The sequence below is a fragment of the Heteronotia binoei genome, chromosome 9 (assembly GCF_032191835.1).
Source record: "Heteronotia binoei isolate CCM8104 ecotype False Entrance Well chromosome 9, APGP_CSIRO_Hbin_v1, whole genome shotgun sequence".
Classification (NCBI taxonomy): Eukaryota; Metazoa; Chordata; class Lepidosauria; order Squamata; family Gekkonidae; genus Heteronotia; species Heteronotia binoei.
Window position 1 is genome coordinate 35,838,105 of NC_083231.1, and position 27,996 is coordinate 35,866,100.

Sequence of the window (27,996 nt, forward strand, 5' to 3'; positions counted from 1 at the left end):
CCATGTCTAGGGCCTACCCTTGAGGCTGACCCAGAAACTCCAACTGGTACAGAACGTGGGCATGCTCATCCTCACAGAGATTCTGTATACTGAATATATCCATCCTGTGTTGCTCAAGCTGCACTGGCTTCCAGTGGAGTACCAGATCAAGTTCAAGGTTCTGGTGCTGATCAGAGAGTCCAGGACCCAAGTATCTTTGGGACCAGTGCACTCAATAGATCAAAATCTGCTGGTGGTCCCCGGCTTGAAAGATCTGACCATTTTCAACCAGAGCCAGGGCATTTTCCGCCCTGGCTTCAACTATGGTGGAACTCTCTGTCAAGTAACATTCATGTCCTGTGGGACCTGATACAGTTCTGCAGGACCTGTAAGGCTGAGATGTTCCACCAGGCATTTGGTCGAGGGCAGCAACAGCTTCATCTTTCTGGCACTCCCACCCCTTGCCTCCCTGTGAGGCCAGAAACACCATTAGGAAAAAAACACCCTCTTTTGGTTACTACTGTGTTTTATTGGTTTTAATGATATTTATATGATACTGTGTTATACACCGCCCTGAGCCTGGTCCCTCTAGGGGAGGGTGTTCTAAAATCAAATTTAATAAATATATTATCAGGAAACTGGGAGGGGAAAAGTTCATTAAAGTTTTTCAGTGGAAAACTGAAAATCTGAGAAATGCAGTTCTAAGCATGGTGATAACCTTCCACTGGAGTCAATGAACTTGGAAGGGCATAACTCTGCTTAGAATTGGACTGCTAAAAAATGGAAATAATAATAAAACAAGTAACCACATTTCCTGCTTAAGCACTGCCACCTCCATTTTTTCTTCTATGTTTTACATTAATCTGCTTTTGGGATATAAAATCTATACCAGATTCTCAAACTACGCAGCCTATGTAATCAGTCTACAGTGCCATGTTATGCTTCATTCTATGTATTAAATAATGAAAATTCCAACAGGATTGTTATCTCTCTCTCTCAGCCTAGACGGTGTCAAGAAGCATCACTGTTAAAGAACCAACTTCATCTTGATAAGAGGTTCACGCAGTGTTCTGAAACCTATTCCAACAAAATCTTTGGAGACTCAGTCACAGATGGAAATGTTCCACATCACATTTTGTCAAAATATCAGTTAGTTGGAAAAGCTCAAGCCTCTGATCGAACCCCTAGAGAAAAAGCTATCCTGGCATTAAAAAATGACCACAAATTGAAGAATTCTGCCACCAGCAGTTTTTCTCCACCTTGGGTTGGTTTCAGAACAGAAGCAAATTCTGCCCTTGGTGAGATTAAAAACTATGCTGGACATAAAGATTCCACGGCCTTCCATGCAGGTGAGAATGAGCATGTGATAGACAGTATGAGTTCTTCCTTCAGGGACATGAAAGAGGACAATAGAAAGAGTCCTAGGCATGAAACTCCATATACCTTTGGAGTTCAGAATACTTCTACTGTTTTGTATGGTAAAGGCAGTGATTCTGGTTACTTGTCAGAACATTCTCCAACAGAAAAAGCAATTGGTATGTCAAATGAGGATTTTAAATCCAAGAGGACTTCCAAATCGGAGGATTCAGTAGATGAGCTTAATATTTCCATTGGTTCTTTAAAAGAAAACAATCAGACTGAGGGCAAGAACCAGAACAAAGAATTTTGTGTTAAAGGTAACATGATTGAGAAGTTGCAGCCAGATTTCTTGCCCCAAAGAGGTCAAGATAAATCTTTTATTCTGGAACACACAGAGGAAAGAAAAAAAGACAGCCAGCTGCAGTTGCTGGGCACAAAACTAGAACTTCAAAAACAGAAAGTTCTGGAATCCTGTGATATTGATGCTGGATCTGACAACTACCGTAGAAAAAGGGGCTTGCTAGAAATGTCTCCAAAAGAGCCTGAACCCTTGCACAAAAAAGTGGTAGATCTTCAGAATGAAAACATAGACCTCAAGAAACAAATGAAATCTCTGACTAGTGTTATACAATTTCTAACTGAGCAAAATTCAAAGTATCAGAAGCAAATTAAAGACTTACATGATGAGAAGAGCAACATTCAAGAGAGGCTAGTGAAATCAGACAGTGACTGCAAGGAATGTATTAAAGAAGTTAAAAAGTTACTGAAGAAATGCAAGGAATATGAACAGCGAAAGAGAATTCTGGAAGAAAAACAGGATCAGCTTCATGTTCAAAACCAACAAATAATGCAGAACTTGGATGATTTTCAGAAGAAAAACCAAGAAGCCCATGAAAGCCTGGCAGCTCTCACACAAGAAAAAGGTGATCTTGTTGTAGCCTTAAGAACTCTGGAAAGTCAAATTGCATCATTTCAAGAGGAGCGTAAAGTGTTAGAAGAAAAAGTAAGTCAGCTTATAGTAGAAAAGAGTTTGCTTGAAAAGAAACTTGAAGAGAAACAGAAGGAAATGCAGCAAGTAAAACAAAGTGAAAACACTAGGCAGTCTGATACAGAAGCTGTTCTTAGGAGAACACAGTCTCTTAAAGAAAAAAAGTTAAAACTTGAAAAGATTTTGCAGGAGTCCACCGATTTAAGAAAGGTCCTCCAGAAGGAGCTTGAGGAAGCCCAGAAAGAGAGAGATAATGCCAAGGAAAAGCTTCTGAATGAATGTAAAAACACAAGAATTGAAACCGGAGTTTTAAAAACCAAGTTGTCCAACATGGAAAGAGAGTGTGAGAGGCTGTCAGCACTGGCAGGAGGCATGAAAGAAGACAACCGGGTTCTTAAAAAGGAAGTGTGTGAATACAAACAGGAAGTTTCAGAGTACAAAGCTAGAATAAGAACAATAAGTGAGGCACTCCTGCTGACGGAAAATAAAATGCGTTCAGTGGAGAATGAAAGAGATGTACTGCAGTTTGAAGTGAATCGTCTCCATAGGAATGGTAGCCTGAGAGATGGTTAGTAGTTTTTGTGTATTATTTAAACATATCCTTAAAGCCCAAATGTTATTACAATTAATTACCATTAGAATTGAATACTGGATAGTAAATGTTTAGCTTAATTTTAACATTTCATCCTAATGCTATATTTATCATAATCAAACTATAATCAAAAGAGCAAATAATGCATTTTAAGAGTATTTCAGAAAAAAAATAGGGTTTCTCTCATTTATCATAAAATGCATATGTTGATAACATTATTGGTGAAGCTGATAAACTTTTTTATTATTAATAAGTCCCAGATTTTAAGCAGGCTGTCTCTAATTACATGCTTTTTGCTTGGAGTTTGGGTTCTTTTCTTTATCCACAGGAGGTTGTGTAGCCCTTCTGTCAGGTCTGCAGTTTCTAGTTTCATTAATCTGTCATTTGGACTTTTAATTCAGCCTGCAATCCAGGCCAAGTTTGCAGCTTGATAATATAATTTAATATTGGGTACCCCTAATCCTTCTCTCTTTTTTCATTTTGTGGCACCTTGAATCTGATTCTTGGCTTTTTGCCATTCCCAATAAACATATTTATTTGCTTCTGCCAATCTTTCAGGGTCTCCTTTTGTGTATTAATTGGTATCATCTGAGATTTAAAAAATAGGCAATATAATAATTTTAATTGCAGAAATTCTTCCCAGCCAGGGCAGATTTAATTTGGACCTTCTTTCCATATCTTTTTGAATTCTCTTCCAGATTGCGCTGCACTAGTTGCCTATCGGATACCAGGTTCTTTTCAAGGCGCTGGTTCTCACCTTTAAGGCCCTATATGGCCAGGGGCCTGCATACCTTAGGGACCGCCTTTCCTCACATGTTCCCCAGTGAGCACTTCGGTCTGGATTACAAAATCTGTTCTCAATCCCCAGCCCTAAGGAGGCCAGGCTCATGACAATTAGAGACAGAGCCTTCTCTGTAGTGGCACCACGCTGGTGGAATAAGTTGCTGGAAGAAGTTAGGGCCCTGCGAGAGCTCATAGAGTTCCGTAGGGCCTGTAAGACAGCACTCTTCCACCAGGCATTTGCAAATTAGACTGCGGCCAGTACAGTTTATGGCAACATATGGACCACCTCTTGCAATCTGCTTTATAGCAGCAGTGGAGAGGACCATCTAAGATCTGCTTTACAGAGAACATCAATCTGAAACTTAAGATCATAGCACCAAAATGTCAGCTTTTCTATGTTTTTAACCGTTTTATGGTTTTTATGTCCTATTATGTGTTTATGATCATGTAAGCCACCCTGAGCCCACCTCGGAGGGGGGGGCGGGATATAAATGGAATTAAATAAATAAATCATAGTTATCTTTAAATAATATATCACTTTGCCCAGTCAGATTTATGCCCAGATATTAATTCACATCCTATAATTTTCTTAATACTTTTCTGTTCCTGTTTTGTTAAAAAATTGAGATTATTTTTGTGTTTTTCCTGTTAATTTTAAATTGTGAGAAATAATGAAATTTTACTCTTTGCTCTATGACATGTTGAAGTGTGGTTTGTGGATTGGAGTGTGTCAAAACAACTTCATCAGCATAACTTTTTAATTTGAATTCCTTTCCATCTACTTTCAATCCTCCAATATGGGGATCTTATCTGATTTTGGTAGCAAAAATTTCTATTGCAAGAATAAATAATAATGGTGATAGTGGGCAACCTTGTCTGGTACCTTTTTTGAAATCCATCTACTTATATTCCATTAATTAAAATGTTTGCACTTTGTTTTGCATAAATTCCATATATCCTTTTCAAATTCAAGTCCATAATTAAGACATTGTAAACCATTTTGTTAAAAAGTTCAGGAAAGGTTATCAAATGCCTTTTCAGCATCTAAAAAGATAAACACTGTTTTTTGTCTTTTTTTCTCCACAACTTCATTTGCATCAATCATAAACTGTCTTTCATGAACCTCTTTGGTACAAACCTGGTGCGATCAGGATAAATAAATTTTGCTATACATTTTCATAGCCTTTCTTTCATTATTGAGGTAAAGCGTTTGTAATCCACATTTAATAAGGAGATTGGTCTGTAAGATTTGGGTAACATTGGATCATTACTCTCTTTATAGATGTGTGTCTCTGGGGTAGTATCTTGTTTTCACTTATTTTGTTCATCACCTTTTCAAGTGGCGATATTAATTCTTCTTCCAAACATTGTAATACATTTTATTAGCCCATCTGGGCCTGGTGCGTTATCTTCTCTTTTTTTACAGGTTGTGAAATGTTTTGTATTGTGGTATTTTGATTCAAAATATCTCTTATTTTTTGATGTAAACTTTGGGATTGGTGGATCTTTGATGTATTATTCGAGTCCTGATGTATTTTCTTTCTTTGGAAAGCTGTAAAAAATGGAAAGGAACTGCTCATGTATTTCTTCTGCCACGTGCATTTTAACTCCTATTATCTTTTTTTCTTGCAGATTCTTTTTTTAAGCAGTGAGCTAAAAATTATCCAGGTTTATTCACATGTTCAAAGTATTTTTGTTTCAAGAAGCATAACTTTTTCTGCATATCTTCAGTTTGCAACATATTTAATTGGTTATTGAGATATTTTCATGCTCTCCTTCCAAAATCTGATTTTTTTTGTTAGTTTCAGTATTCTGATTCTCCTTTCTTCCTTTCTTTCTGCAATGGCTATCAGATTTCCACTCATGAAAGCTCTGCTTGCTTCCCAGATTGTCACTATGGAGACTACATCTGTAAGGTTCAATTTTTAAAAATTCTTCTAATAGTCATAAAAATTCTTTAATATGTCTTCTTGCAGTTGAAAATGATCATTCAGTCTCTCCTTTTAATCTGATCTCCCTGCCAAATTGCCAATAATGGGGTTGTGGTCTGTGAAGATTTTAGGTTGTATTTTAACCTTCTTTAAATTCTTAATTAGTGTTTTAGATAGCTAGCACATATCAGTTCTGGATTATGTTTGATGTTTATCAGAAAAGTAAGTCTTTCTAAGCATCAATCAGATGTAATAGTTCCATAAATTGAAAAACATTTTTAGGTAGCCCGCCCCCTTTTAAATGTATCTTTAAGTCCATTACTCCATTCATATCTCCAAAAATCATAATTTCTCCTTGAAAGTCCAATAGCGTTTGAAAAAAACTTTTCATAAGATTTTCCCTTGGCATTGTTTGGAGCATATAGTGATATTAATATATTAATCTTGCCTACAGGAAATCTTATTTTCAGTATAATATATCTCTCTTCAGGATCTTTCAGTTCTTTTGTAACATTTATTTGTTGGTTTCTTATGTAAACTGTTAAACCCCCCCCCCCCCGTTTTTTTTTCATTGGCCGAAGATAGATAAGCTTTACCCAAGTACTTGGTTTTTTGTTTTTGTTTTTTAAAAAGGTTCATTTGGGTTTCTTGAATACAGATAATATATGAATTTTTTAAAAAAATAAGTTAAATCTTTTTGACTGCTTTGAAGGGGGGTTTGTTGATATTTATTGATCTTATGTTTAGACCATCCATTTTGCTAATATGCTGTTGCTTTGTCGAGTTTCCCTGCCATTATCTGAGACTTATTTATTATTTTTTTTCTTAAATTGAAGGTTACAATTTCTATTCTGGGTCTCTAATATTTCAATCATTTGATTTACTAGCTCCAGCTGTGGGGTCTGTGACTTCTTGGTGTAGTTCTAAATCTTTGTATTGAGCTTTAACTTGTCAGTTTCCTGAGAGTTATGTTGAGCTTTTTTCTGAATCTCAGCCCTGCTGTGAATTCTTGTAAAATGTTGATATGTCTTTTTAAATGTTGTCATATGCAGATAATCTGGCTTGCTTAATTTATTCTTGCGTTCATTGTTCAGGCTCTTTAATCTGTGCTATATATAGTTCGTAATTGTATCGCCAAGGTCTCCTGGATTTTTTCCATTTAAAAATATTTAGAACATTTAGAAATAGAAACAACTATACACTTGGACTTCTTTGTTTTTTAGAGGATGGAAGAATATTTTACTTAATATAGTTTAATTAAAAGAGGGAGAAAGTTAGGAGACAGAAGTGAGACAAAAATAATTTATAATAAAGGTGTACAGTTTAAAAAGAAAGAATATAATTTATGTTATATTAGTTTATTAATATGGATTAATTCTATTAAATCCAGATGATAAATTAATAACAGAAATATTGATCTGGTAGTTTCACAATCTTTGACACGAGATGGCAGCAGAGAGCATTAAATCTTTCAACATGCAGTGTTCAGATCTTGGAACCAGAAAAATATCCAAATCTTTAGGGAATGCCAGAAACCACCAAAGTAATCTGTAAAGCACTAAAATAAACTTCAGGGCATCTCAAAAGCCCAATGCAGCCTTCCATTGAGAAGGAAGGTGTCACATAAACATCAAACTGTAAATGCCAAAAACGAGTGTAACAAAAGCAGGCTTTGTCAGACCTCTTTCAAAATAAAGTTCATAAATTTTGTTTTGCAGTCTTTTAAGTTGTAATTGAAGATGTTTGGGAATCTTTTCAGTATGAGTAGTTCAAGAAAACCATTTACTTTTAGCACTGATATGCTTGTAACAACAAAGAGGTGTTAAGTTTTGATGTAGATTTTTAGAGTCCAGAAATCTTTATTTATATTCTTCATTGATTTTCTCTACTTTCCCCAGTATGAGAATTGTAATAATATTTACTACCAATCCCTTTTTTCCCTTTAAAGAAACTTGCTGAAACTCCAGAGAAGGAAGGCGATGGTGGGAGGGGGACTGTATGGTCAGGAGCTGTATATCAAAGCTCCCAAATCAGGACTCCATTACCCAGAAGGGAGGCAGACATTACTTTTAATGGGAGTCCAGAGGAAGTCTTCTCAGGTACTCATCCAGCTGAGCTCTTCCTCTCCTCAATGTGGCCCTGAACTTCAAGTTACGTGCTCTTGGAGTGGAAAAGGTCTTTTGTGCCCTGTGGTGGTATCCAATACTCCCTCTAAGTTGTGGAGTCTTGTGAGCAAAAATTCTACTTTGTGAGCTACTGGTATTAAAGTTGTGAGTTACTGCATAAATTAGTTTGCTCTGGGACCATTTTTCCTGAGCTAAGACAGAAATGAGTGAGCCAGAGGCTAAAAAATTGTGAGCTAGCTCACACTAACTCAGCTTAGAGGGAACACTGGTGGTATCAGAGTCATGCTCTCAGTTGCTAGATGCTTAGGGGCATATATTTTGCAGAGAAATCAAACACTACAGTTAATCTTTCAGTGAAGATCAAGCATCAAACTTCTCCATATTACATACTTGTCTATAGGTATAGTAGTTATTTTTATTCATTAGAAGGCATAAATAAATATTGTTGGGGGGAAATAACAGAATAAACATTTATTGGGGGGAAAGACAGTGAATATTTTACAAGTGTGACATTGTTGTTTGTCTTTTTTTTTACAATCAGTATAAATTAAGCTCTTAATTACCATCAAGGAGATATTAGGATTAACTTCAGGTGCCTGTTGGATTGGCTCATGAGGCATGGTGGTTATCTGAATTTGTAGCTACCACAAATGGTTCATGCAATTAATGCTTCCTGTTGGTTTTGTGTGTGCGTGCATGCACACACGTGTGTTTTAAATAAAACTGTCTTTTTTTCCAGGCGATTCCAGACAAACTGAAATAATCTGTCCTTCGAAGAATTTGTAATAAACCTTTCTTCTTTGAAAACCATTTTTAAGCTCTTATCTAATTACTATCTCTTTCCTTTAAGCCTTCAAGAAACATTTGGGATGATTTTTCACATGTAATCAATAATAATGAGGAAACATCACATTTTTAAAAAGCACAGACCCATTTTGCCCTTATATTATGGTAGTATGTAAGCAAGACACTAACATGAACCAGCAACAGCATTGTCCTCTAAATAGCATGAACTAAGACCAGCACATTCACCTACATAAAACATCTTCCTTGAATCAAAACATTTCTTATTGCTTCTGGGTGACGAATCTGGTGAGAAGGTCTAAAATTTCCTTGTGATATTAAATCCTATTTGGTGAATCCGGTAAACAGCTGCAGTGTTTGGTCACATCTATTCACAACGTGCTTACTGCTATCTTAAGGCTTTATGGCTTGATCTTAAAAATTTCCAGCCGAACACATTCTTAACATGGGAATATTACTGTAGCCATACTCAGGGACATTGCTAGAATTTTTTAGGTCTGTGGGGGCTTTTTAAAAATCCAGGGGGCACCTGACTTTTTAAAAAACAGAACAAAAAAAACCCCTCCCACCTAAAAAGTCTATGCTCCCCTTCCCTCCTGGCCACAGCCTCCATCACAGCTTGAGAACCACTCCCACCAACAATTCAAATCATACAAGAACAGCAGCAGCCACCAGCCTTTTTATGCCATTTAAAGACCCTGTTGACCAGCTGGTTGGTGGGGTCTTTAAATCAGGTGGGGAGGCATGTGGCTGCTTCTGCTGGCCCTCCAGTACAATTTGAATCACCAGTGGGGGTGGCCTTCAAGCCGTAGCAGAGGGAAGGCCACATGGAGAGGCCAGTGGCTGCTCCTGCCACCTCTCCTGCACAATTTGGATTGCAGGGAGGGAAGAGGATGTGGCAGAGGCCACGGCGACAGAGAACAAAGGCTGCTGGTTGGGGGCCCTGCCCATAAGCTGAGGGCAGAGTTCCCACAGCCACACACACACTCATGGCTATGGGCCTGGCCATACTGCACATAGCCTGAACACTTGAACTGATGGAAACCCTGACTTCTGCTACTGGGTAATATGTGAATATTACAGAGATGTTGCCTTTGGTATTGGAATTGCTTATTTCTAGAAGAGGATTACCACAGACACTTTATTTTTCCAGTGTAGACATTCCTAAGGTTTGATGTTCCCAACCCAGCATGATGTAGTGGTTAAGAGTGGTGGCATCTAATCTGGGGAACGGGGGTTGATCCCCCCCCTCCTCCACATGAGGCCTGCTGGGTGACCTTGGCCTGTCACAGCTCTCTCAGAATTCCCTTCATGCCAAGATCGCTTAAGAGGATCCCCACACTCTAGAAGTGGGCATGCAGGCTGATTTCCAGAGAACGCATCCAGCCCCATGCTGATACCGCCAAGTTGTAACAAGAAAAACAAGACGACAATCCATATGCAACCCCTGGAAAAAAACCTAAATAAAGGGCTGGGAGGGTGAGCCAAGCAATCCGATGGCCAAAGAGGACAGGAGGAGGCAACGCCATGTCCTAAGTTGCTGCTGGCGACCCCTGCCCTCCAGTGCACCCCAGAGACAGCCCATAGGGCCAGCATCAGGTTGGGGCAGTCCCCTGCTTCCCACGCTTGGCCTGGCCCTGTCCCCTCCACCCAGCAAAAGGCTGCTCTCCCTCTTACCCCTCCCCGTGGCACCACAAATGGGACCAGGGTAAGTCCAGATCCCTGCATTTTAATCAAGATCCATTCTGTAATCTCTAAAGTGCCTTCCTAACGGTTACTTTGTTTAAACCACCATTTACCACACATTAGGCGTGCTGAATTTTTGCCAGGGAATAAATTATTGTACAACAAACACTTAGTTTTCAGACGGAACTTTGATTTAGAATAGGGTAATGCCTTCATGTGAAAATGCCCTTATGGAATTTAATGATCGGTGTAATACAGAGGCCATACAGAAAACATATGCTATCACATGTGGACCTGCAGTGTAATAAAATCTTCCTCACTTCTTAGCAGACTGCTGCTCCGTTTGTCCTGTTCTGGAATAGTTGAGCTTACTGTGATATAGTGTGATTGTCTACATGAATTCAAGTACCCAGGAAAAAATCAGTTTAGAAAAATTTCCAGTTTTGAAATAATGCTGAGGCCTATTGATTCTACTACTTTCACCAATATGCCCCCCCCTCCCCGCTGCCCTTTCCAAGATAACTTCAGCCAGGCCAACGGGCTTTGGATCAAAGACCTGAAGTCCAGGACTGTACTTGGCTACTAGTATTGCAATATTCTATTCAATACAGAATGTTCTTGAATGTGATGCAGAATCTGCCAGTGTTCTCCAGAGTTTGCATAGTGGACTGCCTGAGGCCTTCAGAGCTCTTTGTCTTTTTTTCATGTTCTCTAGTCATGCCTCCCACCATTAGGTCAGACTTTCTCTTACCCTTAACTCAAGTCCAGCAATCAACAGTAGTTTAAATTGAAATACTGGTTTAGGGATGTGTAGGCAAACTAACAAACAGGAAAAAAATGTGTTATAAATTTCTCTACTTGTCATCCTTCTAATTCACTACAATTTACAGTTAAAAAAATTAACTTCCTAATTAGTAATCTTCCAGTTAAGTTAACACTATATTTATCTTAGTCAGATTTACTTTAGATATGCAAGATTAGCTTCTTGTCTTAACCACAACACACCAAAGGAGGAGCCAGGAAGTGATGTGAGAACATCAGGCAATGCATTGTCACTTCTGGATGAAGTGCCACCTGGAAGTAGTGTGTGCAAGTTCTCCTTTGAACCAAGGAGAAGCTTGGTAAGTGTTTGGGGGAAGGCTCCTTCCCCAGACCTCGGTTCAAGGCTTGCAAACCTGCCAGAGGTCAGACCAAACCCTGGCTAGGGTTCAGGTCTGCGCCCATCCCTATTGGTTTTCAAAATTAGCAAATGTTTGCAGGTTTACCATTTGAACAGTTTCCTCTAAAATTGGGGATTAATAAAAATTGTGCTGGGCCAGACCAAACAACCCAAATAGTAATTTGTTTGATCATATAATCCTAACATAGTCATTTGGAAATAAATCTCTTGTTAATTAAGACTTGCTTCCAACTTGCTAATGTGCTATTGAACTCAAATTGAACTCTTCTACTGCAGACTGACACAGCTACCTTCTGAAACGATCTTCAGGTAATAACAGTGAGGCTTTAGCTGTAATTTAGTTTATGTTCTTTAATAATGACGCAATTGGGTCTTCTTGACAGCTCAGGAATCCACTCATCAGACGATACTCATGAAATATCTGAGCAGACAGGGTAATCATGATGCCATCTTGATGTTTTACTGGTTTCAATTGATGTAATTTTAGACCTTTAGATATGGTTTACTGTACTTATACGTAGTTTGTTGTATTAATTTTTATATTGTAACCATTTGTGAGCCCATCTCAGTGGGAAGGGCAGGACAGAAATTGAATGAATAAACAAACAAGAACAATAATGTTTGGCAACTATTTCAGAAAGTGTAGGGGACAGTCAAGAATCAGAATGACGAAAATTGTGACTTTGAAACTATTCAGGGCAGACTCATTCATTTATCTACAATACCAATCTAAGCACACAAGAGGGACAGAATACTACCGTAATTAGGGTGGCTGGATTGGCACCTAGCTTTTATAAGAAAAAATGATATCTTTATGAATAACACTATCCTCTGGGTTTATGTAAAAAAAAATAAACCATTTATAAGGCTTCTGGCAAAATGCATCATTTCAAGTTTTGTGCAATGATATGTGTGTGTGTACATGCACAAGTACACAATTTGTAATCTATGCGTGATATTTTAGTCATGCTAATTAAGGACAATTTAACAGAATGAAGTTGCTTGACTGTAGTGGCAAGGCCTGCAACCATGTAGCTAATCCAGCATCCCAGGGTGTAAGAGGAAGGCTTCTAGTTTTAACTATCAGTTGTATATATATGCAAGTCAGAAAGGTCACGGCCTATTTATCTGTGAAGCCAGTATGAAGATAGTACTAGAAAGTGCTGATGGTAGGGTTTTCAGGGCAAGAAATATTCACAGGCAATTAGCCCTTTCTTACCTCTGTGTACAAACCCCGGACTCCCTTGGTGGTCTCCCGTCCGAGTACAAACCTGCTTGGTTTCTGAAATCTGATAAAATCAGGATAGCCTGGGCCATCCTGATATGAAGACAGCTACATAAAATTGCTCTATTTAGTGGGAAGGTCTGTCTCAGCTCCTACAGAAAGGGACAGAAGTTTTGCATCACACGCTCCCCTTAGGATTTCCCTGTACACCAAGGTCCAAGGTTAGAACTGCCATAATCCCCTTCCTCTGCTTGGTGCCCAGTTGAACAGCAGAATCCTGATCAAGCAGGGCATCGGTAGAGTGCACCTTCCACCTTGACTCCTAACAAAGATAACAGCATTCTCACAAAGACAACCTTTACCATGCTCATCACCACCTTTGAGGCATCAGCGCACTCCATTAATTCATCTGCTTGGGAAAAAGGAAAAGACTTTACACTGCCATCCAGTGACTTTTTCTGGATTGCTTTGCACTGCATCCTCTTTTCTCTGTTTCTGCTTCCCTGTAATAAAGGAAAGGCTTCTCTTTACACCACCACTTCTAAACTGGCTGCTTATTTAGATCTGATGCCATCCTAACAACCTTTTTCCAAAATTTCCAATTTGCTAGAATGCGGCAGGATTGCAGAAATCCGAAGGACACTGGAAGAGAAGGCGCATCACAAAGAGGAGGGGCCCAGGAACATCCGGCAGCATTTCAGCACGGTTTCAGTCCGCAGCACCACATCTGTCATCGGGGAGTCAAGCTTTCACACTGCTGTCCAGAAGAAATATAGCATGCTCTGTACAGCGACTTAGTGCTTTGCGGGCTCTGCACACAAGTTTTACACACACAACTCCACCCCATACAGACAATTAGAGTATCTTCCCGATCTCTCTGTTTGAAAAATATAGCAAGGAACAGTGCTATCAGAAACTCAAGAACAATTAAACTGGGAAGAGAAACAGCAAAACTCACCTTTAAACTTATAACATTACTTTACTGTCCCCTTCCCTTACTTGTCTTTTCCTGAAGAATGGATCAGTTTGGGATGTTTTTAATATATTATTGCATTATGAAAAATATGGTATTCACCTCAGTTTTGTAGTCAGTCATTACTATTGTTTGGTCAATGAAAATGAGGCAAGTCAGGATATAAAATGCATTTCTAACAAAATGTAAAATTTTAATGAATTGAAATATAAAACCTGTCTTTATTTTGTAAAAAAAAAAATCTGAATATTTATGACCTTTTGGTAAAGGGATTTCCTTTGTTGCGCTATGTTTTCCCATATTAATGCTGTACAGAACATTTACAATTTGGTAGACAAAAAACAATTTGATGAAACACTTGCATTTATCTAAATTGGTATCTATTACCTAAAGCAGGTACTAAAACCTTTGAAGAAATGTTCCATTTCCATTCAGTTAGGATGGCAAATGGCTTTTTAAAAAACCTTGATGTTAGTTACACAGCAAAGGATACACATTTATTATTGCTAACAATATATATATATATATATATTTTCCAATGCATACCTAACATGTAAACACGTATGTAACTGTTTAAATACAACCTGCATCAAAACATCCTTCATGTTTTAAAAACATTATTTGTTAATATATTATCAATTTGCTTGTTTATATGTTGAAATATAATCAGAAATGGGATACAATTGTGGTAAGGTGTTGCAATATTTTGAACTACCTCTCTCTCAGCCACAGAAACTTCCATTTATTTCAGGAGCCCTGCGAGTTGTTCAAATGCTACAGAAACCAGAAAAGATCATTCACCTTGGTTTTTTTACAGCTAATACGACATCAGCTGTGGATCCTTGTAATTTGTAACATTTAGTGACCTGAAATATAAAGAAAATGTTATAAGATTTACTGGAAGCATGGCTCACTGTCTCTGAAAGAATCCATAGACATGTCTCCAGGGCTTTTTTTGTAGCAAGGACTGCTTTGCATATTAAGCTACATCCCCCTGATGTAGCCAATCCTCCAAGAGCTTACAGTAGGTCCTGTAATAAGAGCATCGGGTGTGTGGCCTAATATGTTCCTGCTACAAAAGGAGTTCCTGCTACAAAAAAATCCCTGTATGTCTCCACTTCATCCCCACTTCCCCTAGGTAAGATATTGCTGGCCAAGCAATCTCTTGAGGCTTACATGGTACTCAGTTGCACTGCTCCCTTCCATCCAGCTTTGATTTTTAAAATGACACGTGCATAGGGAGTTCTGCACAGCTTTTAGGCCCTGGATCAGCATGAGCATCTGTTTGGCATGTAGGAGGTCCTTCAGGTTCAACCCCCAGCATTGCCTGCTGAATGGACCAGGGGGTACATGAGATGAAAGACAACCTTGGCAAGCCACTGCCCGTCTGAGTAAACAATAATAACCTCAACAAACCAATGGTCTGATTTGGAATAAGGCAACTTCATATGTAATATAATAGGATTTCACTTGATAGCTGAAATCCTGCCAAGATCAAATAACAGACTGGACCCTATCTACATACTCCTGGCCTTGTCCAGTGTTTTGGGCCAGAACTAGACAAGATGTTTTATTCCAAATTACTCAAAGGAAAATCCATTTCTGCTCAATATTAGCAGTGGTTTCTGGAGGTGCACACTACTTGCATTCCTTGATCAGGAAAACACCAGAAGGATGCTCCTTCCCTCTATCCACCCACCCCCAATCCCATCACTTAAAGGTCATCATCACATTACTAATAGTGCAGTCTTAAACAGAATCCACTTCAGTGGATTTAGAAGGGGGTAACTCCTTATGAGTGCACTGAGTTCCACAGAAAGGGAAGGGTTTTTTTAATCAAGGAAGTTGTTGGAAGAAGGGACCATTTGGAGTGGCAGATCTGACAAACTCGAAACCTAGATTGAATCAAGCAGTCTGCATGGTCACATTAGATGTTGTATGGTGGCTGTTATGTGGTAAGCCATCAATGTGTGATTCCACACACACACCCCAGCACTGCTGTGTAAACCTTTCAGATATTTGCACTGGCCCAGAGAAACACAACACAGAGCAGCTCACTATCAAGCTATGCACTAAATATCTCAAAGCGTAGAATGTAGCTGCAACTAGACCATGAAATGTGGTCTGACGGGTAATTTTAAACAACCTCCCCATCTCTCCTTTTACAGTGCCAGGCAGGAGAAACAGGAAGCTGCCATTGTGACTGGCTGGGCTGAGTTTTGCCTGGCAGACCACACGTTCTGTGGGCCCTGTGCTAGTCAAAAATTAGGATTATGAAATAATAATTTCCATTTAATTTTGGCTGTGAAGAACCATCTGTTTTTGGTGCAAGGGCTGAACCATCAAACACATTGAGTAAAACTACACTGGAATACCCTGGAACATACTCAGAGTACGTTTCCTTCATCATGGAGTAAAACCCTTTACCCACCAGAATGAGAGGACTTGGCATCCTTCCAAGCAGGGCTTTTTTTGTAGTAAAAGCCCAGCAGGAACTCATTTGCATATTAGGCCACCACCCCCCTGATGTCACCATCATAGTTTCACGCAGCTTTCTGTAGAAAAAGTTCAGCAGAAATTTATTTGCATATTAGGCCACACCCCCTGACACCAAGCCAGCCGGAACTGCGTTTCTGTGCATTCCTGCTAAAAAAATGCCCTGCTTCCATGTAATTTAGCCATATAAAGAAGTAATACTTACTTTTCAACATTGGCAGCCATAATACTTCTTACTGGTCTGCTCCTTGTTGTAGAAGAGGAATTATATATTCGTCCTTGTTTATTGGTCGTGATAGGTTTAAGCATCTTCACTATGTATGGGTCTGAGGAATAGGTTGGGAAAGGGTCAAATGTGCCCGCTTTCATGCCACCAGGCTAGAAGGGCAAAGAAGTATTAACAATTGGAGGGCACTGGATAAAAATACTTAGTCAATACAAGAGAAGTTCAAAATACTATTTGACCTTTAACTCCAACCCGTCTTGATGATGACACGTTTTAAAATGACCTTCCTTGGATCCAGAGAGTCTCATGAGAATATTTTAAGCCTATGATTCCGAATATCATAATTAGCCTCATTGATTACAGTCAAGCTTACTGATGAAAACTGTTTTGTAGGCCTGAGATTCATGATGTCACTAATAGAGATAATAAATCCCAGTGGGGCAACAAACAGGAATTTAGCAGGAGGGACACCATAAGCTCCACAAAGTCACCGTTGAAAAATGTAACACTTCACAAATGCTGCTGGTTAAATGAGGGCTGGGTGGCATGGCATAGTGACAGGCCCGGTGCTGGACTTTCCAGCACCCCAGGCAAGATGTTGCTCCTTCACCCCCACCACGCCGATGACATCATTATGATGTCGCTCCCTCCCTCCCCCCCGCCTTTGCGAAGGCTGCTCGAGCCTCAGGCAACCTCCACAAAGCGCTCCCTTCCCTCCACCTGCCTTTGTGAAGGCTGCTCAACCAACCTCCACAAAGTGTTCTGCAGGACATTCTGTGATTGCACTGGTACTGCTAGGTACTCGGTACATTGTACTGGTTCTGCTGGGCTTACAAAAATGCACCTCCTTGCTTGGATTGTGGTTGAGCTGGCACTGCCACATTGGCAGTGGGTTCTGCTGGGCACTAGTACATTGTACTGGTTCTGCTGGCCTTGCAAAAATATCTCCACTTTCAATTTGTACTGCTGAGATTCTCTGGGACTTTGATTCTGTTCTGCTGGGCTTCTACCGCCCTTGCTTTTTTGTTTTTGTTTTTTATCCCCTCCATTGGAAACAAATAGAGGATGAAGGCACCTTCTTTTGGAGGCCTTAATTTAGACCCATACATCTAATCCTCACTGAACTTGGAGGGCACGTAGAGGAGAGTCAGCCAGAAATCCTGTGAGTTTGGTGTCTCTAGTATACAGTGTGGGGGGGGGGGGGGCATTTTACCATATCACAAACCTGACAAACCTCACTGGTTCGTTTATGTCTTAAAAGTTTATGACAGTTGTATCTCATGAACCAGGCATGCCATGAACTAAAATGAACCATATTTTCCCAGTTCATGCCCATCTTTATAGCATGTGGTGTAGTGGTTAGAGTGTAGGAGAAGAATCTAGGAGACTCAGGTTTGAATCCCCACTGTGCCCAAGGAACCACAGTGACTGACCATGGGCCAGTCACATACTCTCAGTCTAGCCTTCTTCACCAGGTTGCTGTGAGGATAAAATGCAGAAGAAGAGAAGAATGGAAGCTGCTTTGGGTCCACACTAGAACACTGATGGAAAAGCTTAGACATTAAAGTAGACTGCCTATAGGTTTAGGCAAGCTAGATTGTTTCATTACAAAACTTTCTTTTGTAAATTGATATTCTCCTGATCTCAAACTTCCTTCATCCTAACTACCATTGTAACTAAAATAATTAATTTGAACCATAACATTTTTAAATTTACATTTTGGAACACGCAATCAATACTCATTTATAGCTGTTTTATTTACCTAGCTAAATGGAAAAAACTTGCAATGTTAAAAAAACTAATGTTTTTTTTTTTAAATAGCCTTCTATAAGATAAATGAAGAAGAGATTTGATTGGAATTTTGGGGAACAATCTTACTTTCTTTCCTGGAGAACTTGGTTTAAAGGCAACATGAATTGGTACTTGTGTGGGTGGTTTCTTTGGTGGTGGCATCGGTCCTTCATCATGGTAAGGATTCAAATCAAAATACTCTCGGGGATAAAGGTTCAATTTGAAAGGTCCACCTTTCAGCAGCCGGTGGTGTTCTTCAGACATTTTCTATGAAAACCAGAGTTGGAAGAAATTACACTACATATATTAAATTCAGGTTAGTTTTATTGAAGAAATAATATGAAAAGAGGTTAAATGAAAGGAAACGGGTGTATGTAACAGACTCCTCATGCAAAATATGTGTCATGCACATTCCAAGGGAAAAGCTGTAGAAAGCAAGTAACAGAACAGTCGTTCTTTCCTAATGAAAATAATTTATGAAGAGTTTGCTATACTCAGAAGCGGTGATGAGAATTTGTAAGCCCCACATTTGTACCTCCTTGCCATAGTTTCACATGGGGTATAATTCCAAACAGCTATATGGGGAAGAGATATGTACTTCTATGAAGTGGTAGGGATATAGCACTGAAAGCATGAATTTCCCCTCCCCCCCCTGTTGTCACTGTTCCCTTAACAAGTCCCCTGTCCAGGTGGGTGTTCCCCTACTTCTGTGCAATCCTCCCCACCCACAAATGCCTTGGAATGCAGTCTGATGACATCACCAAGAAATGACATCATCATGTTGCTGACACTGTATGGTGACACTCTAGTTTGGGAGCAAAACTCTACGGTAAATTTGGGCTCAAACCATAGAGTTTTGCCCAAAAAACTAGAGGGTCACTGTGCAAAGTTGGTGGCATGATGACATCACTTCTGAGTGATGTCATTGCTCCTCACATGCAAAACACACGTGGCAGAAGAGCCCAGGAAGGCCCAAAGATCCCCCTGCTAAGAATAAGGTAGAATCTGCCTAACAAAAACACATCAGTTTAGCGTTCGTTATAAGTGCCAGCCATCTAGCAAACAGCAGTGGGCCTCTCTGAGAACAAAAAAAGGTGGGCTCCTTTGACGATGGTTCAGCCAAGGATTGCTGATTCTCCTATCTGTCCTTATGTAGCCTAGCTCTGTAAAATGTGAACTTTTCAGGCCACTTTTTCTCCCCAGAGGGACGTAAAGTTTCATAACTGTATTAGGAAGACAACTGTATGTGTAACATTTCTAGTGAGTCTATTTATTTGGAATTTGTACCCTTTGCGTCTTGTTTCGATAAAAAATTATACTTTTTAAAAAAAGGAATAAAACAAGCTCAAACATATATGGGTGAGGCCAGACTTCTATGCCACATGGTTCAGGGCAGGTTGAGGTTAAAAATTCAGATGTATGCAGCCTCATATGCACTCACTCTTCTCTGCAGGACATCTTATAATACTTTTAAGATGTACAGAATCAGCCTCAGAGTAAAAGACAGTAAAAGGACAGACTTCCTTAATGTATCGGTGGCACAAGATAGTTATTTATTACTGCTTATTGTTGTTAATTACTGTTCTGTAAACCTTACTAGTTAAATTACATGTATATAGTTGAACATATGCCTTTCAGCAATTCACTTCTGTGATTCTGCAAATATATCGAACAATATATTCTTTAGAAATCAAAGAATTCATATACAACTGTGCAGGTGTACAGTCAGGTAAAATCTAATAATCTGAAGGGGGGATATACTGTCTACATAGCGGTAATCATTAAATAGAAATAATCCAATAGAATTTTACCTTAAAAGTTAATCTTCCCATGTCATATAATTCAACTGCATGTGAGTATGGTTTACCTATTGTAAGATTTGGATACCTGGATAGATAAAATGAAACAGCAGTTGATGCTGATATCTGACAGTTTTCAAAGTTTAAAAAATAGATCACAAACTGCAATTTAGTAGGTACGATAGTTTACCCATAGCCAGTTCCTTTCTTTCCTGGATTGGTGTATAGATTCTTGCCAGGTGGCACATAGGCAGTTTTGTCCTTCTTCTGTACGCTAAAGAAGGGGCATGGGCCCCCGATGGTTCCATAATAGGTTCCTATGCCACAACTGAGAGAAAAAACACGTTATTTCTTTTGCTGCATGTGCTGTCTGCTGTACTGATACAAGATGCTTGTTTGCTTACATTAGAAATAAGAACTGAAATAATCACATTAGGATATAGAAAAATATATGGATTTTTGCATAGGCCAACATTTGGCTGATTACATTTCATCATTATTTTGGTTAATATTTTGGGGGCATTTTCTTTGTTAATAATGGAAGAACACACAGACAACATAAGACCAGTGATTCATTCTTCATCTGTCAGTGTCTAAATTAGTCTATGGAAGTGCAAAACAACAGACATCCCATTCTCACTGCTTCATCTTTCTTTGTTTTTCCCTCTTTCTTTCACATGCTGAGCTTTCATAGTTGAATTCTCAGATTACATCCATTCAAATGGAAATATCCATTTATGGGTATGCAAACAGATATAAATGAGGAATTTAAGAAAGCTGTTAGAAAAGTATTTAAAATGAGAATCCTGCTTTGGAAAGGTGTGTGTGCCGTAGTGGCACATGTGCTAATAGGGTAGAAAAGATTTGCCCTTTCTTCACCCAGGGCTTTTTTTCTGGGGGAATGCAGCAGAACAGAGTTCTAAAACCTCTTTGTGGGACAAAATTCTAAAAAAATGTTTAAAAGTTCATGAGGAGCACCTATGTGTTTCTCCTTCATTTCCCTGTTGAGAGTTTTGGAACCTCTTTTTCTAGGAAAATAGTCCACCTATATTCTTTCACCACTGGATGAGGAGATCCCAGAGAAAAAGGAGTTGATAGAGGTATAAGAATGGTCTTCAAGATACCAGAAGATGGTGTTGCTCAAGTTCATAGCCTAGGATGGAGGCTACCAGGGTTGGGGGTGTGAATTCAGGGTACGGAAGGACAGCTGACACCAGGACTTGGTTCCTCCCAGCAAGACACACACATGCATTTCTCCTCCTTGGCCCAAAAGGAGTCCAAGCCAAGTCCCTATGGCAACACTTGGCTTGAACCTGGCTGGCAATAGCAGGTACCCAGGAACTGAGGCCGCAGGAGGTTTACAGGGCAGTGGCAGCGGGGGGGTGGGGTTAAGCATCATTATCTGGATGGGTAAAATGCTCCCTTTTGCCTGTCCTGAGTCTTGCCTGTCAAGTTCCTTGAGTGTCCCCGAGTGATGGGCTCCTTCATTTGAGCCACCCAGGAATCCTGCTTGGGTTGAACATGCTGGACTGGCCCAGAGTCACCCAGCTCCTGGTCTGACAGTCACCAGCACCCCACGCTTCTTCCCTGATTGCTTTCTTTCCCCACCCCCCCACCCCTGTCATGGTTCTCCTGAGTTAGCCTTTCAAGAGGGGATTGGATCAACATCTGGAGCAGAGATCCATCAATGGCTATAAGCCACAGCATATTGTTGGAACTCTCTGTCTGGGGCAGTGATGCTCTGTATTCTTGGTGCTGGGGGGGGGGCGCACAGTGGGAGGGCTTCTGGTGTCCTGGCCCCACTGGTGGACCTCCTGATGGCACCTGGTTTCTTTGGTCAGTGTGTGAAACAGTGTTCAACTGGATGGGCCATTGGCCTGACCCAACATGGCTTCTCTTATGTTCTTCTGTCTGGGGCAAGTGATGCTCCGTATTCTTGGTGCTGTGGAAGGGCACAGTGGGAGGGCTCCTAGTGTCATGGCCCCACTGATGGACCTCCTGGGTTTTTTGGCCACTGTGTGACACAGAGCGTTGGACTGGATGAACAATTGGCCTGATCCAACATGACTTCTCTTATGATCTTATGTTCTTATTCCACTGTGCCCCTGGGATTATGCTGCCCCAAGCAGTTGGCTTAGCTGCCGAACCAACCCTGGTTGAGGCAGTAAAGGAGAAATGCTGAGAACTGATGATACTTATGGGGAAAAAAATCAGAGGTTCTTTGGGATGGTGAAAGCAGTTGTGTCTTAAAATTCCTAAGAATCCATTTTGTTAGTTTATTTAAATATAGTTAATTTAATCAACAAGTGTCTAGTGACAGTTCTCTAATATTCTTCTGTGTCTCCTCCTTCTCATAAATGCCTTATGACCTAACAAAATCAAGATCCAACCATAAGAAATGTGACCACAGGAAAAAAAAACAGCATTGTATTTCTTGTTACATTGTTCAAATTTCCCCATAGATGGGGGGTGGGGTTTGTAAGTGTGAGCTAGAACAAGCAGCTAGGAAAATAAAAATAGCAAAAAGTCACTTTGTGGTGGCTTTTCCTAGCAGAAATTAATTGTTCACATACTAATTTGCTCTCAGGCCAAGACATACTTTCTTGTAGGACCTCCCACCTCAGTTTCATAACGATATTTATTATTTTATTTATTTATGTCATTTATATGCCTTTCTCACTTGGACTCAAGGCAGGTTACACAGAGTACACAGTCAGTATAATCAACAGGATAGTGTATTCAATAAACAAAGCAATAGGATTAGGGCCATAGAACCAACTAGAAATCCAAAAACAGAACAGCAGAAAATCGTAAGTCTTAACATGACACAATAAATAACATAAACATTAAGAAGATGATGATGATATTGGATTTATATCCCACCCTATACTCTGAATCTCAGTCTCAGAGCAGTGACAATCTCCTTTACCTTCACCCCTTCCCACAACAGACACCCTGTTGGTAGGTGGGGCTGAGAGGACTCTTACAGCAGTTGCCCTTTCAAGGACAACTCCTACAAGAGCTATGGCTGATCCAAGGCCATTGCAGCAGTTGCAAGTGGAGGAGTGGGGAATCAAACCTGGTTCTCCCAGATAAGAGTCCACGCACTTAACCGCTACACCAAACTGGCTCTCTACATAGCAGGATCCATGTTTCAGGATGCTAAACAGTCATATAGAGACCTTTGCCCATGATCCAGAGCCCCATGCACACAACCTTTATGAGAAAGAAATGCTCCATGCATCCATGGATATCTTCCATTTACAGTGGCTGAGCATTCCCCTCTCATAGAAGGAAATACGTTGGAGTTGGTGTGAAGGGTATCAGTGGCAGTGGAATCAGAGGCTTTCTATAAAGATTAGGAATAAAGTTTAATTCATCAGACTTTTTTTAAAAAACCCTCTTGCCAGCTTTTTATGGCAACATCCAACTTTCACACCTTTTCCCCTGAACTTACGGCATTTTCTCTCCATTACTGGGAAGGAAAGGTTTGCTCAAGTTTTTCTTGGACTCTGCGATTCGATATCTTCTCCGTAGCTGCACGGGGTTTGAATAACTTTCACCTTCAAAAATTCTTCCATACACAGGGTCAAAGTAACCCGCTTGGAGAGCGGACTTCTCTTTTTCACCCCCTGGCAGCATTTGCCTGTTCTTGCTTGCAGCTTCGTTAAAAGGGCCTTGAAAACGAGTAGGTGCTGTCACTAGTGGCCCAAGGGTCCACCCGACTTTTGCTTATCATTATGGATTTGGTATCTAAAGAAGTGAGCAGTAGCTTATACCCTACCACACATTTGTTAGTCTTTATTGGTGCTACTGGACTTACTCTTTTCTACTATTATGGATTTATGCAGGGCTTTTTTGTAGCAGGAACTCATTTGCATATTAGGCCACACTTCCCTGATGTAGCCAGTCCTCCAAGTGCTTACAGGGCTCTTAATACAGGGCCTACTGTAAGCTCCAGGAGGATTGGCTGCATCAGGGATATGTGGCCTAATATGCAAAGGAGTTCCAGGTACAAAAAAAAGCCCTAGATTTATGTATCTCTACTTCCACACTTCTTGCTTTCAGACACTCACCTCATGCTGATGGAAACTTAAAGTCACTTCCTGCTGCTGCTCAGCTGCTGGGAAGGCCACAAAGAAAAGCACATATCACAGCAGATAGGCAAAAAATACTAATTTACCTTCCAAAGGAGACACAGCATAGGTATGCAAAAGTCTGAGTTCAAGGCCTCTGGTCCACTTCTCCTTGGGATGTCAAGAAATTGTAGTAGGTCCAAAGCAAAATCCTCTAATAAAGCCATATAGTTTTATTAGGATCAACCAAAAGGAACTCAAACAGTGTGCACACTTTCAAGTTCTCCAGAAAATCTTGCACACTGTTTTGTGTCATTTTGATTGGTACTAATAAAAGGTATTACATTGTTTCTGTTTTTCAGTTCTCCTTTCAGCATTTTAAGGAAACAGCATCAGAAACTCTTTACCACCACCCCAGATGGCCAATAGTTTGAAAGTCCTTGGACCAAGAATCCGAATAATTTGCTGGATGCAACACAGCCAGCTTTGAGCCTGTGACCACTGCTAGCAACACTACATAATGAAAGTGGCATTTATGTGTACAATTAATCATCTATTTGGAAATTACCAGCACCACTAGTTGTTCACATTGGCAAAAAAATGTTGAGAACATGGGCTACTATCACATAATCTGGGAGACGAATTCATAGGGACAAAAAGTTTCCCCAGCACAGAGTCTGAAGAAGGGACTTCACACAACATGTGGGTCAAAATGGACTTGGGAGGAATTGCTGGTGAAGTAGCAGAGCAGGCAAAGTATCCACTAAGAGAACCTGGGTTCAGTTGAAGGCTACTGTTGTTTAACGCAACATGTTTGTCATAATGACTTATGCTGGGATTGCCTGCAACCTAAATACTTTTGCAAGAAAAGCGACCAGAGGGAAATGGACTGCCTCACCAAAACTGCAGGGGGCACAGCAACAGTGCAGAGCTATAATGGCATCTTTCATGTAGCAAATGATATAAGCCTATTCTGCTTGCCAGTCACAATTCCCTGACAATGTATCAGGCACATGGGTTGTAGCTGGCCTAGTGTGATGGGGCTAAACTAATCCTAGTCCCATCATTCCACTTCTCCCAGCCATCTGTGCATGCAGTTCTCTGATGCATCAGGCAATGGAGGCCATTGCCAGCAGTGTGACATCAAGTCATGCTTCAATACCAGCACAACGTCCTGATAATGCTGGATTACTGCACCACCTTTGCTGCTTGATTTTGCCCACTTCCCCTTCTCACTGCAACCCTTGTTCTATGTGGCATCTGTTCAAGTGAGTTCCATGATCATTTCTTACAGATGTCCCTTTGGGGGATATCTGACAACTCTTGACTTAGGGCAACTATGCACTGGTAGCTGCCCAGTTACAAGACTCCACCATGGGCTGTTGGTGGTCAAAACGAGCCCCTCCCCCTCAATTTCCTATCAGGAAAACTAGTAGGATCCTACCCACTGGCACAACTTTTACAAGTTCATCTATTGACTTTGATTCTGCATGTTTATTTACCAGTGAAGAATCATACATGAAGCAATCTTTTTTAAAAAATCCAATCTGCTAATGGAATAATTTGAAATATGATTGCTTAATATTTAAAATATTTTAACCATTTTCTACAAATTGTTTCAAAAAACAAAAACAAAAAAATTAAAACAGCTCTATGCACAATGATGGAAATATCAAAAGAAGTATACGTACGGTTAAAGGGTGAGACATATTTATCCCCGATTGTAATATATTCCATTTCACTAAAGAGGCCAATCCTCTCCATATCCGATTTCCCTTCTGTAGGCATGGCTGATGCTGTGTGATAACCTATCCCTCTAGCAAATGGGCAGGAGCGTTATGATCCCTAGAAAGAAGCATCAGAATCAAAACACAGATTTCAGTCTTCAACCTACTTACTCCACAATATCTCTCTCTCTCTCTCGGCTTGACTTCGCGAACGAAGATTTAAGAAGGGTGCAGTAGTCCACGTCTGCTGCAGGCTCGCTGGTGGCTGACAAGACCAATGCGGGACAGGCAGATCCGGCCACAGTGGCTGCAGGGAAAAGTCTGATTTGGGGTTGGTGCTGTAGCAGTGCGATTCTTCCTCAATCTCCTTTTGTCCTCAAGACCAGCTATGCGTGCGTTCTCAAAGGAAGAGACAGCCTGGTGGATGGTGTGCCTCCATGCTTTGCGATCTGAGGCTAGGTCAGACCACTGGTGATGGTTGATGCGACAGGTGCCAAGGGATTTCTTCAAGGAGTCCTTGTACCTCTTCTTTGGTGCCCCTCTATTTCGATGGCCGGTGGAAAGTTCGCCATACAGAGCAATCTTGGGAAGGCGGTGGTTTTCCATCCTAGAAATATGCCCTGCCCAGCGCAGCTGCGTCTTCAACAGCAGTGCTTCAATGCTTGTAACCTCCGCCCTCTTGAGGACTTCAGTGTTGGTCACAAAGTCACTCCAGTGGATGTTGAGGATGGTGCGAAGGCAGCGCTGATGAAAGCACTCAAGGAGTCGCAGGTGATGACGGTATAAAACCCACGATTCGGAGCCGTAGATGAGGGTTGTCATCACAACTGCTTTGTAAACATTGATCTTTGTGCCTTTTTTCGGGTGCTGGTTGCTCCACACTCTTTTGTGCAGTCGGCCAAATGCACGGTTTGCCTTTGCCAGCCTGTTGTCGATCTCCTTGTCAATCTTGGCATCTGAGGAGATGATGCACCCCAGGTAGCTGAACTGCTGGACTGTCTTCAGTGGTCCACAATATGATCACTCCAAAATAAACCATTTAACCAGAAGGCTGTATCGAAATGTAGCTTCAAGCCACTGATCTTGAGAGCCACACTGGGAATTCTTGTCAAACAAAAGAGCCACATGGCTGTTGCATGACCTGCGCACTCATACACACACAAACAACAAAATACAGCTATAACACAATCCTTTTGATTACCAGTACACCTCTGAGCATGATGGGTTGTCATCCCCTCTATTGTTTAACCTGCACCAGCCCTTGTGTATCTGGAGTGAGAAGAGCTTCCCAAAAGGAGTTAGGAAACAAAACAATACACAAGCTCTCCAGGTTTTCAGTTTTTTTTTTAAAATTAGGCTGGATGTTAAAAAAAAAAAATACTTCCCTGTGCTAGACATGTCAAGTATTATCATTATTAGTGATCTTTAAAATATATTTTTTCAAGTTTCAGTAACCAGTTTAGAATTCAAGCTTGTAACATACAAGAAAAATAAAAAAATTAAAGCTTTTATTGATTGATTAGCTATTTCTTTATAATGATCTGCAATTATATTATGTTTTGTCTATTCAATGGAATTCTTCCACTGAAAAGAGGGGCACAGTTTACAAAAAAAAAAAAAGACCAAATAGTCTTAAGGTGACTGATTTTGCCAGATTTATCAAATACCACTTGCTCCTCAATTGTTAAAACCAACAAGCCAGGCTTGTGTTCAGGACTTTAATATATGTCTTCAGAGATTCTGAAAAAGTGTTTCTTTAGTAGGGTACCAGGTAGATGAGATTATCTCTAGGACTGATTCCATCAAAGGGGTGGGGGAGCCTTGTTCCCAAATGCAAAACCTGAAGGCTTCTGTTTGCACGATACCGAAGTCCCACCATGGGAACTAGGGAGGCTTTATAAGAACTACATTGCAAGCAATTGTATCTCTTAGCTATGCCATAATATTAAAGAAACCCAAGATGTTTTATGAATTAAAAACAAGCCTTAATCTCAAATGGTGTTAGATTGTTTTGGGTTTGAGGGATTTCTCAGTTTCACCTACTTTACTGGAGCCTTTGACGAATCCACTCGCCCCTTCCTTTCCCCAGCAAGAGCGAGTCATATAAAGTCCCAAAACAACCGCCGCCCCCTCGTCACTCCCAGGCGATTCTTCAGCGAAGCATCTTTGCCGGCGCGAGTGTTTGTTGGCGTCAAGTTGCCCTGGATTCGGAAAAGCCCAAACGCTAAACAAAAAGGGGGGTTCTACGTTCTCCC

At 40.4% G+C, this 27,996-nt stretch overlaps 2 protein-coding genes across 3 annotated transcripts in view; one reads left to right on the top strand and one right to left on the bottom strand.

Moving 5' to 3' along the window:
* CCDC110 (coiled-coil domain containing 110) overlaps positions 1 to 14,314 on the top strand; it is a 25,254-nt gene extending 10,940 nt beyond the window's left edge. Inside the window, exons 5-6 of the mRNA XM_060247369.1 lie at positions 980 to 2,894; positions 13,264 to 14,314. Of these exons, the coding sequence (XP_060103352.1) occupies positions 980 to 2,894; positions 13,264 to 13,451 (2,103 nt within the window). The 3' untranslated portion in view covers positions 13,452 to 14,314. The remainder of the gene's footprint in view (positions 1 to 979; positions 2,895 to 13,263) is intronic.
* CFAP96 (cilia and flagella associated protein 96) lies at positions 13,824 to 27,828 on the bottom strand. 2 transcript variants are annotated; one of them, XM_060246449.1, is made up of 8 exons: positions 27,790 to 27,828; positions 25,706 to 25,859; positions 23,396 to 23,615; positions 20,129 to 20,266; positions 19,951 to 20,026; positions 18,227 to 18,406; positions 16,328 to 16,500; positions 13,824 to 14,492 (listed from the first exon to the last, which is right to left on the bottom strand). In XM_060246449.1, the coding sequence occupies exons 2-8, from the start codon at positions 25,800 to 25,802 to the stop codon at positions 14,444 to 14,446; spliced, it is 933 nt and encodes a 310-aa protein (XP_060102432.1). In that variant the 5' UTR covers positions 25,803 to 25,859; positions 27,790 to 27,828; the 3' UTR covers positions 13,824 to 14,443. The 2 variants fall into 2 exon arrangements, with proteins under 2 accessions (XP_060102432.1, XP_060102433.1); XM_060246450.1 differs by lacking the exon at positions 27,790 to 27,828 and adding an exon at positions 26,943 to 27,020.
* Between the last annotated feature and the right edge of the window lie 168 nt (positions 27,829 to 27,996).

Coding starts and splice junctions, on each gene's coding strand:
- CFAP96 (XM_060246449.1), bottom strand. CDS start 25,802: ATGCCTACAGAAGGGAAATCGGATATGGAGAGGATTGGCCTCTTTAGT. Junction 20,027..20,128: donor AAGAAAGGAACTGGCTATGG/GTAAACTATCGT, acceptor TTATCTATCCAG/GTATCCAAATCTTACAATAG. Junction 18,407..19,950: donor TGGGAAGATTAACTTTTAAG/GTAAAATTCTAT, acceptor TGGTTTTCATAG/AAAATGTCTGAAGAACACCA.